At 41.8% G+C, this 12,276-nt stretch overlaps 1 protein-coding gene across 20 annotated transcripts in view; it reads right to left on the bottom strand.

Annotated features, from left to right (window-relative positions):
• SLC4A10 (solute carrier family 4 member 10) overlaps positions 1 to 12,276 on the bottom strand; it is a 233,026-nt gene that overhangs the window by 36,646 nt on the left and 184,104 nt on the right. For all 20 annotated transcript variants that reach the window (XM_072982321.2, XM_078394833.1, XM_072982301.2 and 17 more), the window contains 2 exons: positions 11,972 to 12,105; positions 10,941 to 11,186 (listed from right to left, as the gene is read on the bottom strand). In XM_072982321.2, the coding sequence (XP_072838422.1) occupies positions 10,941 to 11,186; positions 11,972 to 12,105 (380 nt within the window). The remainder of the gene's footprint in view (positions 1 to 10,940; positions 11,187 to 11,971; positions 12,106 to 12,276) is intronic.

Consider the following 12,276-nt stretch of genomic DNA (forward strand, 5'->3'; position numbering starts at 1 on the left):
AACAACAAAAAACATGGGGGAAAAGCACAAAAATTACAGCTTTTTCCATCAGAATAACAGAAGAAGGCACAGGACAAAGGATTTTCAGTTCTAGGAAACACCTCTGACAGTAGACAAATCCTCTGTCATCTCAAATATAGCAACCCTAGTTTTAAGCTTGGTTCTTGATTTTAAGACACGTTCCAAAAGGGATATGGTTAAGAGCTGGTTGGATAGCTCAGTAAATTAGGTTTCTGGCTGCGGAGTCAGAGGCTGGGAGTTCACTTCCCCACTGTGCATCCCAGAAGAGCCAGCTTGTATGGTTTTGGGCAAGCTGCAAAGTCCCAGGGAACCCCCACCCCAAAAAAGGGTCACTATAAGTAAAAATTGATTTGATGGTGCACAATTATTATTCATTAGGGTTTATATCTCAAGCCTAGAGATTGAGCAGCATATAGGAGAAATGACAGAGTCCAACTGCTGCTACATGCTGGAGAATGTTGAAGCAAAGGTCCTTATTCTATTTTTTAAAATGTGCAAACCATTCTCCAATCATGAACAGCTTTCTGCACTGCAGATACATTTGATTACACTAAAAAGTCTGGCCCCATCTTACTGAAATGCTTCATTGTACCATAACATAGATGATCATGAATGTACAGCACAATCCTATGCATGTTTAGTCGGAAATATCTCCCACTATGTTTAGTGAGACCTGCTTCCGGATAAATGAGCATACAGCCAACCTACTAGATGAAAAAGAGAAGGCTCCTATACCTGTAATAGTTACTGTACTTGGAAAAGGTAATTTCAGCAGATGCCCCCTAAATGCGAGATGCTGCTGCTGCTGCTGATGATGATGATCATCATCATCATGTGCCATCAAGCCAATTCTGACTTATGGCAACTCTTTTCAGGATTTTCTAGGTAAAGAATTCTGAGAAGTGATTTATTATTCCCTTCTTCTGGGGGCATCCTGTGACTACACAGGTTGGCTCTTTTGAGACGCACAATGGGGAACAGAACTCCCAACCTCTGGGTCTGCAGCCAGAAACCTAACTCACTGAGCTATCCAGCCAGCTGGTCCCTTTTCCTCCCCGCAACTATTAATTGGTTTATTTTACAATCAAGTTTTACATTAATGATACATTAAACACATATCCGCAGTTTGAGCTGTGATGCTATGTGCCAATAAATTGGGTGTGACTTCTGGATACCCTAATAGGAATTCCCAGGTATTTTTATTTAACTTATATGCTGCCCATACTACTTCATCACCCACAGTTCAGAAGTATACCAAGGAGCTGTCTGGGCTCTGCGTGCAGGGAGAGGGCGCTTAGGCGCAATCGTGTCAACCGCCTGGGTCATCTCCCTATTCCATAGGGTGACCTGAGCTTCGACAGGAGTGCCGACCATATCAGATGGATAATCCTCCAGAGCATTCAGGAAACCATCCGGATCCATTAGTCTCCATGGGGGGATCATTTTAGTAGATCCCCTACCCTTGCAGAGGGGAGAAGAAGCTAATAGACTAAACTTGACCAGGAAGTGGTCTGACCATGACAATGGAGTCACAACCAGCCCCTCCACATCCAAACCACCACCTTCCAGTCCCGTTGAGAAAACCAGGTCCAAGGTATGGCCCTTCTTATGTGTCGGGCCGATGATACATTGAGATAGTCCCATGGTTGTCATGGCGGCCATGAAGTCCTGAGCCGCCCCAATCAAGGCAGTCTCGGCATGGATGTTGAAGTCTCCCAGCACCAACAGCCTGGGAGTCCTCAACACCAGGTATGAGACTACCTCTGTCAACTCAGGCAGGGAGACTGTTGGTATGCAGCAGGGTGGGCGATACACGAATCGAATCCCCAATCTGTCTCGTAAGCCCAACACACATTACAGGCCCTCAAGACCTCCTCTCAAAAGGATAGGAAGCTTGGTCAAGGAGACAGAACTCCTATAGACCAGTGGTCCCCAACCCTGGGCATCCAGATGTTCTTGGACTACAACTCCCAGAAGCCTTTACCACCACCCCTGCTGGCCAGGATTTCTGGAAGTTGAAGTCCAAGAACATCTGGAGACCCAAGGTTGGGGACCATTGCTATACACTAGCAACTCGCCCTCCCTGACCCTCCGAGCGACATTGGTGCTGAACCGAGTACCCAGGCGGACACAGCTGGGAGAGAGGAACACCACCCTCCTCTCCCACCCAGGTCTCAGTAATGCACGCCAGGTCAGCCCCCTCATCCAGAATTACTTCATGGATGAGGGCCGTCTTATTTTGTACTGACCTGGCGTTCATCAACAGCACTGTGTGGCTCAAGGGTTTGCTAATATGGTCACCTGATACCATCTGGTTGGGGGTAGGACTAGAAGAGGGGATAGATGTAAGGTATCTAACCTTTCTTCTCCTACGTGGGCATGCTCTACCCCCACCGCCATTCCTTCCCCTACCCAGCACCACCTCAATGTTTGCCCCCTCCAACGCCCCCCCCTTCTTGTTCTCTCAGATCCACAGTGGGTCTCTATGTACGTAACCTGATGGCAATTGATAATCACAATTAAAAAAAACCCTTCTAAAGCCTCTTCTCTCCCCCCCCTCCAGCCAGATGACTGATGTTGAGGAGTGGGTGGGGCAGCCAGAGGCAGCAAGGGCCCAGTCCCGCAAGGTATGTGAAATGTTCAAGGAGTGTTTGGATCATTGTCATCCCCCAGGGAAAAATACCTTTAAAACACAAAGATCTTCTTGGTTTTGCCTTGTACTAATCTGCAATTCTTGACACTTATTTTGTATATGTTTAATAAGAAGAACGTCTCAACACAGATGACTCCCCTGCAAGGGGAGGGGGTCCAGTGAGAACTGGGGAGTGGTTTCCACCACTGCCTACTAAAATGTGTGCTCTCCTCCCCCTTACAGCCTTTTTTTATATATCTCAAAATCCCAAATTGGTTGATAGCTCTCTCCATTGTGCATGGATGGCTTCATTACACAGATGCATATTTTTTTGGTCACAGCATTCTGCTGTCTTTTTAAATAAAATAATAAAAAGCAACTATGAAGTAATTTTTAATAATAATAATAATAATAATAATATAATTTATTGTCATTGTAAGTATATACACAGTATACCATACAACGAAATTCACAGACACCCAGAGACCAGACACATGCACACACATAACATTCCCCAAACACTCCCCACCCACTAGAAGTCCCCCACTAAAAATACAAACATCTACACCTCAGGCCAAGTAACACAGTCCAACTAATTATTCACTACTGGTGGTCTTTAAGCTCATTATTAATTGCAATTATAGCTCTAGGATAAAAACTATTTAGAAAACGTGTGGTCCGAGTCTTAATTGTTCTGTATCTTCTGCCAGACGGTAACAGTTCAAAAAAGTTATAAGCAGGATGGGAAGAGTCTCTCAGGATGCTGTGTGACTTCCTCAGACAGCGGGATGTGAAGATGTCATCCAGGGTTGGTAGCTGGAGCCCGATGATATTCTGGGCAATTTTAATGGTTCTCTGTAGAGCTTTTTTGTCCGCTACAGAGCTACTCCCAAACCATGCCAGAATGCCATAAGTTAGGACACTCTCAATGGTGCTACGGTAGTAGGACAGAAGTAAATGCTGTGATAAATTTAACTTCCCGAGCATTCTCAGGAAATACAGCCTCTTCTGTGCCTTCTTTATTAGCATGTTGGCATTTATAGTCCATGAGAGGTCCTCTGAGATGTAAGTACCCAGAAATTTAAAACTAACAACTCTCTCCACTTCCTCACCGTTTATGTACAGTGGTAAATGTACATTTCTCTTCCTCCTAAAATCAATTATGAGTTCTTTAGTTTTTTTGATGTTAAGTGTGAGATGATTTTCTTTACACCATAGTATCAATCTTTGTACTTCCTTTCTATAAGCAGACTCATTGTTCTTATTTATGAGTCCCACCACTGTCGTATCATCCGCAAATTTAATAATTGCATTGGTGTTATATAGTGGGGTGCAATCATGTGTGTACAGGGAATAGAGGAAGGGACTCAGCACGCAGCCCTGGGGAGCTCCTGTACTTAGTACCAGGGTAGAAGAATGGTGGGATCCCATCCTTACTGACTGTGGCCTATCTGTCAGAAAATCCTTTATCCACATGCAGATCTCCTGAGGTAATCCCAGGTTGATCATTTTTAAAAACAACCTATTTGGTAGAATGGTGTTAAAAGCAGAGCTATAATCCACAAACAACAGCCTCGCATAAGTCCCCTGTTGTTCTAAGTGGCTCAATACAGTATGGAGTACGATGGACACAGCATCATCAGTAGATCTATTTCTCCTGTATGCAAATTGCCATGGATCCAAAGAAGGTGGAAGACTAGCCTTAATGTAATCCAGCACCAATCTCTCAAAACATTTCATAATAACAGATGTTAAAGCTACTGGTCTATAATCATTGGGAGATACCACAGCTGACTGCTTCGGGACTGGCACTATAATAGATGTCTTCAGGCAAGTGGGGACAGAACACTGCAACAAGGATAGATTGAAAATATTTTTGTATTGTGAAGAAGGAAAGAGTCACCCATTTAAAATGGTAAATGGAACAGTAGTTAACTATTTGGGGGGACCTTGTAACAGGAACTAATTCCTCTGTTAAAGTAACATTTCTGTAATGTAAGCAGATTCTACCAAACACTGCTGCTGCTGCATACTTTCTGTTCAGTCCACTTAGCTCAGCATGGAGCTTCCACAGAAGCCTAATTGAAATAAATGGTGGGTGAGCGACAGCAGCAGCAGCAACATCTGTTGGCTCACTGAATCCATTGACGTGTTCAGCCGGAATGACATGTCACGACGACATGAACTTGGCATCTTAAATACCTCTGAGAGCGGAATATTATGCTCCTGATTCTTAAATACATGTCATGGACAGATTGCAATATGCATATTGCCATGCCAGAAGTGCTGAAAATTATTCAGTATAATCTGTTAATAATCAAGTGACTTCTGGTGAAGAAGTCTTCTCTTTTTTTTAATGTTAAAAAGCAGGAATTTGCCACTCTAGAAGTACAAAACAGCTCAGCCAAAGGGTGGGATGGGGTGGGAGCACATTCATTTATTTCTAGATTTTAAAGAGAGTATACATTTCGAACACCAAGAAACTAGCATAATTTAAAATGATTTTAGAGCCCTATTTTTAAGAAGGCAAATAGTTGTTTCTCACATAGCCCCAATCCAGTCAGCATATATGCTGCAAGCAAAGATGGGAGTTCCATTTCAAGCACAGAACAGTACCATACAAAACAAATATTTACAGGAGTTTATTCTACCACAGATTTTTTACAATTCACTTGGATGGAAAAAAATTATTGAGGAACAATGAAAAGATAGATTGGTAAAGAATGAAAGACAGTTGTCATAACAACCTATTTAACAGACAAGGACAAGGCAGGAAGAAAAAGGTCACCATAACAAGACAGAAGGCCAAATGGCAGGTTTTCCATCCTTGTCAAACAGAGTAAATGTTTATGTAACCTAGGGGCCTAGAGAGCTGATGCTGCATTTGTCCAACTTTTGATTTTTTTTAAGTGTTCATAATCACAGCACAACAGCATAATGACTATCTTGGAACATGTTGTGCCTGACACCATTTTGTCCTTGGTCAAAATCCTGTTTACAAAACCAAGTGGTTCCATGACCTAAATATCTGACTAGAGGTGGGCACAAAGCATGACAAAGCACTTTGTGCAATGCTGTCAGCTTCCCACCCTCATATCCCACCTCCCCCACCCCCAGTCAGCTGGCCCACTCACCGTTCTTTGTGCCCTGCTGGGGTCCTTATTCTCCAATGGTGCTCCAATCTGGACAGGAGCTCATCCGGCCTGTCTCCACCTCCTCTGGCAGCTGACCACTCATCAGCTGCATGGGGAGAATCCCTGCCCTGCCTCCTCGTCTGAGTGGTCAGCTGCCAGAGAAGGTGGGGCCAGCCTGGCTGAGCTCCTGCCCAGACTGGAGCACTGCTGGAGAAGAAGGACCCCAGTGGTGTGTGAAGAACGGTGAGTGGGCCAGCTGGCTGGGTGTGTGTGTGTGTGAGAGAGATGGACTGGTACAGTACCTGACAGCTTCGTACAAAGCACTTTGTGCCCATCTCTATATCGGACTCATCAAATGTCCTCTCCTCCACAAAAAGCCCATTAAAACTGAAAAGAACGCTAGATATATGTTTCACAGCCCCTTATAACTGGCATCTGTTGGAACCAAGGGTGCCCTTCTGCACCTGTTGCTGCTATTACGGTTGTTTTATATAGCACAAGTCATGTGGAACAAAACCCAAAAATGTTCTCTTGCCTCTTATATTCTCCAAGTTCAATTCTGTGCAACATATCATGTGTTTGTACAACACAGAAAGCAAATATTTTCTACCCATTTGTGACTCTTTGGCTCCACGGCACGCTATATTAGATGGCCACTACTCACAAATGCATAAGATAGGTGCTGAGTTCTACTTAGCAACAACTTATAGCTAACCATCAGTGGTGCAGTTTCATGCCTGTCTACTCAGAAATCACTCACTGAGCTCTATGGAGCTTCCTCCCAGGTGACTCATGCCGAAGACTGCAGCCCTAAGCTGCATTTCACTCTTCTGGTTTGCAAAACAGTTGGTATTCCAGTCTCTCCTAGCAGGCGCACAATAACCAAACAAACCTTTGACTATATGTATTTCAAGGGGCACAAATGAAGAATGCATATACCCAAAATTATGGACATTGGTTTTTCTTACTTGCTTTGCCTTTGTATGAATGGGTAACTCAGAGATATTACAGCAGAAAAATATATTTAGAACAAGACCAAATGAGCAAACGATTTACTGCTGGTGTTGTAAATCAAAGAGCATAACACAGAAACATTCGGATTCTGTCTCTGACAGGTGAGATCCAGACTTGTGTCTGGTGTCATCTTATAAATTCAAAGGACACATCAGACAATTTAACCTGATTTACTTGGTTGGAAATTAAATATAACAATTGTATGGGTACAATTCTTTTGTACAACAGCAACCCTGTTCTGATTTGGTTGTTGTGGGTTTTTTGGGCTTTGTGGGTTTTTCCATGGACAGAGTTCCTACTCCAGTCCTCTGAAGATGCTGGCCACGGAGACTGGTGAAACATCAGGAAGAACAACCTTCAGAACACGGCCAAAGAGCCTGAAGAACCCACAACAACCATTAGATCCTGGCCGTGAAAGCCTTCGCGAATACCTGCTCTGATTTGTTCAGGACACAAAAATAAAATAAACATATTGTATCCAAACTGTGTTGAAATGGCAGTATGCAGAATACTTGTCTCCTGCTAAACGGTCAAGAAAGGTAGTGGGACAGGGAGGAGCGACTTGCAGGCATAGATGTACAACAGGCAAAAGTAAGGAGTTACATAATCCAAGGCAATTATAATTTATAACATACGGGGACAGCATCTGAAAGGCACATGCCTTGTAGGGGATTTTGATGAAGTTCTGGCATTAATTGGCCAATACGGCAGCCCTATTTTAGGAGTGTTCTGACCTAAAAGGCTATCTGGAGGGACAATTACAACTTAAATGGGCCTCTTCAGAGTATCTGCTTTATATAAGGCAGCGAGGGAAAGGGGAAAATGCTATTTGTGAGGGCTGCCTTAAAGGACAGGTTATCCCTTCATACACATTTTAAAGGGGCAATATTTAAAAACACACACACTGGTATCTAACTTGGTTTTCATTTATTGTGAAACACACTAAAATCTCAAAAATGAAAGCAAGAAAACAAAATTTAGAAAAACATACACATTTGCTTCAGCAGAGTCAAATTAGGCTTTCCACAAAACTGCCCCTCCCAAACATTTTTGTTGAGTCATTGGGAGAGCCACCTGTGAAGAGACTAGTACGTTCTCTCAGCTGACTTTGGAAAAATATTTGTGGAGTTTAGCTCTGTGGCCTGCTAAATTCTCATTCATTTATGAATGCAAGAGTAATGGATTCTGTCTGTAGGGCATGTGTGGTAGATGAGTTGAACAGACAATCATTGGAAAAGATTAAAGCTGAGGACAATCAGCTCCGTGGCATGGGACCATGGTAAATGCTAGCTTTTTGGACTAAATTTTCTGGAATCCTGTTACCACTGTGGAATTCTGAGAGCTGTTGTCCAAACAAGTAACTTTTCCAGTCTCACTCCTGCATGTCTCAGAACCATCCAAAAATAGATTTTTGAGGGCACCCAAACTAGTAAGAATCCCTACATTCTTTCTGCCTGCAGGATCATCCAATCGGTAGTCTTCATGCTATGCTGGATCCAATTCAGTTGTCTTTACTTCCATAATTTACTGAACTACCAGTAAATTGTAAAGAAAAGAAACGTCATAGCAAATCTGGAACTGAGAATAGTTATAAAGAGCTGTAATTAGAATATTTTAGAAACTGAAATGTTCAATCCTTTGCAAGTTTATCTGGAAATAAGTTCCATTGTGTTCTGTAGCATTTGGCCCCTACATATGTTTACGATGCACTGTTATAGCTCAGTCAGTTGGAGCACTTGTATCTTCTGGCAGGAAGCATAAAATTAAGAATATTGACTATTCCAGCATAAAGAAGGTAAATGATAATAAAGTAGTGGGTAAGGATGGGGACTTGTCATTTGTCATTTCATTTACTTAGTTTTGTACTACAAATCTGAAAGTCTACACAAACTTGAATGGCTTTTTTTGCTCCATCAAACTAAGATGGATGGTAATAAGCTAATGTTTTCTTTAAAGGCTCTTACAAATGGTAAAGCATTACTTCCACAATGAAAAGTTGTACACAGAGAGAGAGAGAGAGAGAGAGAAAGAGAGAGGTCAAAACAGGCAAAGGTAAAACAAAGTGTTTGGGAGGCTCCACAGCTTAGTGCTTCAATTTCTCGCACTTCGGAGAGCATGTCCTAAGGAAGATTCCAGCCTGAGAACATGAGGAGATGCTATCAGCCTGAGTAGATGGAACAGGCTGAGAAGATGGGAGGCAGAGACTGCATAAACTTACTTTTTTCAAAGTATGGTTCCAAGGATCTGCCAGCAGGAGACGCCCTGGGACTATATGCTGTCCCCCCTACACTGTTTTGCAGTCCCCAAATGCATCAGATTTCCTATCAAAGTAGGTATCTTCAAAAAAAGAGGGAGGGAAGCCTCCCAGGATAGTAATTTGCCTTTTAAAGAAGTTACAGCACACCCCTGTAGTGCTTAACAAGAAAAAGTTGTAGAAGGGTTTGCCATGTTAGTTTGTGCAAGCATTATAAGTAAAAACAAAATAGGAAAAAAACAAAAACAGATAAAATACAGTGGCACCTTAAAGACTAGATTTTGTATTTTTTAATGTGAGCTTTCACGACAAGTCTATGTCAGATGAAGTGGACTTGTCCATGAAAGCTCACATTTTTTAAAAAATTGTCTTTAAGGTGCCACTATGTTTTTGTCTTTTTTAACTTTTTATTTCTATTTTGCTTTCACCTATAACAAAACATTTCTTTTTTTTTCTTTTTTCAAAAGCGGCAGTTGGCTCCTTGACATTTTTGTATTTTTCAGTGATCCACACAGCCTCCAAAGGATCCCAGGGACAGAAAATGATTCTCTGGATATGTAGACATTGCCCATTCCTGCTGTAGACGCTCTTCCTTAACACACTTGAAGCAGTAGTAAATTGTGGAAGTAAAGGGGCAATCAAGACTATGACTCTGAATGTACATGTAGCTTGTTCAGATGAAAGCAGTTTGCCGGATTAACTCACGGTGAGGCAACCGGGCAACCAGTGAAGGTGTAGTGATAGTGGTGGCTTTGTCTTTCTCTGGCTTTTTCAGGACTTGGCTTTCAGCTGCTATTTAAGGACAGGAACTCCACAAACTAAGGGTTCATGTGAGTTGAATACATCCATTAAAACTGTATCTGGAGGGGTTTTCTAGTCTTCTCTGACTTGTCTCTATTGCTGAAGAGATGCTGACCATCTCTGTGCCTCGGGCTGGAATGGAATCTTTTCTTTACCCATGAGAATATTTCTGTTTTCACATAATGTGAGCTCAGCTCACTTCAATCCATCTGTGGCTTCATAAATTTAACAGTGGAACACAAGCCCTTAGAGCATTTACATTTCTGATCAAATTGTTTCAAATGGCAGGATACCTCAGTAAGTCAGAGTTAGAGAAAGCCTATTTGGATCAATGGAACTTATGAAGGATTTGACTCACTGAATATTCATTGATACAATTAGCTTATTCTAGTGTGATTTACCAAGTTAAGCAACAGGATGTGGTCCAATGTAATCAGGCACTTTTAACATGCAAAAAAAAGTACACTGTGATGTGAATTGCTATGCAAATTACTGCAAAATGATTAGACTTTTAGCACACCAGGGGCTGGATCCTGACTAAGTTTGCTAAACAGCCCCAAGGAAATAAATCACACAAATTACTCAATATTCACTTGATTTCAATGGTAATCAAGTGAAACTAAATTAGGGCTTGATGGACCTTTGGTCTCATTGGTGTGTGTGTGTGTCTGTTGTGTTTCTGTCTCAGTAAAAGTCCATTGAATGAACTCTATAGCTTATATTCTGCATCATCATGAAAAAGCAAAGCTAGTCTCACAGTATTTGAAACAGGAAGTGGAATGCTATGAAATTAATCTAAAAGTCCAAAAACAAATATTGTAGCTGTGTTTTGGTGGGTAGAGGCAATACTGCAACTCCTCTGATTATTATTCAAGCCCACCCTTTACAGTTACATGGATGAAGGAACATCTTGCTTTAGACCTGCTATTTGTATCAGATAGATAGATAGAAGGAGGAGGGGCAAAAATGTGTAAACAGGAAAGTCATTTTCCTAAAAGGCACTCATCTCCCATTTTCACACCGCAGGGGCCCTTGGCAGGGAAATTCTCCCCATCCCTTGACTAAGCAATGAAATCACACTTACGAATACTGTGTCAGTCGTTCCAAATTATTATGCATATCGATCGGATATGTCTCGCTGAGATGAAAGAGCTTTTCTAAGGCCTCATAAATGAAAATGATGCAGATAAGGGACGCAAAGGCTTCTTCCGTAAACCGAGTAATGTAGCACACTAAGGAGCTGGCATCAGTTGCCACAAGAATGATGCACAAAATGGCAGTCCACAAGCCAATGCTTGCTCTCAAAGAAAGGTAAGACAGTCCATAATCCCTGTAAACACATGGGGGGGGGGGGTAGAGAAGAGAGAGAAATAAATGTTTACAATAGCCAAGTAAAACTCACAGATACTTTAAGTTCCATGCTGTCTCCAGAAAATACATTAATCCCCCTAATACTGTTTCAGGGACGGGGGGGGGGAATGGGACACAGCAGAGACACTAGCTGTCAGTGTCATGCCATGAACTTCATTTCAGTTGTAAGGCTCTGACTAGATGCCATGGCTTAGGAAATTCATTTTATTTATTTATTTAACTTATATCCCACCCATTTAGACCGAAGTCTACTCTGGGTGGCTAACAACAATATTAAAATAAAATAAAACAACACTATTAATACAGTAGAGGAATGTGATAAAGTGATAAAGGTGATCTAGCGCTAATCTTATATAGGGCTGCAAGGATAGGTGGGCGGGGCCAGAAGTAGATATGGGTGGTTGCTTCTCATGTAGATTCCTGGAAGGACTGATTCTAATACAAATATAAATGGTGCTCATATCATAGGCCTACAAATCTCATCATTCTTAACTGATGGCTCAGGGTCAATCTGGTTTAGCCCAGACAAATTTTGTAATCCAGAGTAACAGCTGATACCAACGAATTATTATATATCCATTTTAAAAATGAAGGCGGAAAAAATATATATGTCATCTTTTAGGTTTGGTGAATTGTCAAGGTCTCACACAGTGCAAGACAGAAACACACACACACACACACACACACACACACAAACCCCAAGCCTGAAGGAAGTTAGAAATATAAACATCAAAGTTCACTTACTTGCAAAATTTGAATAATATCTTTTCAAACACCAAAACTGGTCCTGTGCTACCTAGGATGGTAAGAGGCTGCCCACCAAAGAGTGAGTAGGCAATCCCAGTCATAGATGCACCAAACAAAGATTCTATTGCACTCTGCAGATTAAAAAGAAAAAAAAAAGGGGGGGGAAGGGAGGTTAGATCAACTATTTTGGTATCAAGACAACTGAGGAAAAGTTTTGGGTTTTTTAAATAAAGGGATCATTCAGATGCTGTTCTGAATACACCATTCATACTTAGAAAATTCCATTATAAAACTAAGACCAA

Source organism: Pogona vitticeps, chromosome 1, assembly GCF_051106095.1.
Source record: "Pogona vitticeps strain Pit_001003342236 chromosome 1, PviZW2.1, whole genome shotgun sequence".
Lineage (NCBI taxonomy): Eukaryota > Metazoa > Chordata > Lepidosauria > Squamata > Agamidae > Pogona > Pogona vitticeps.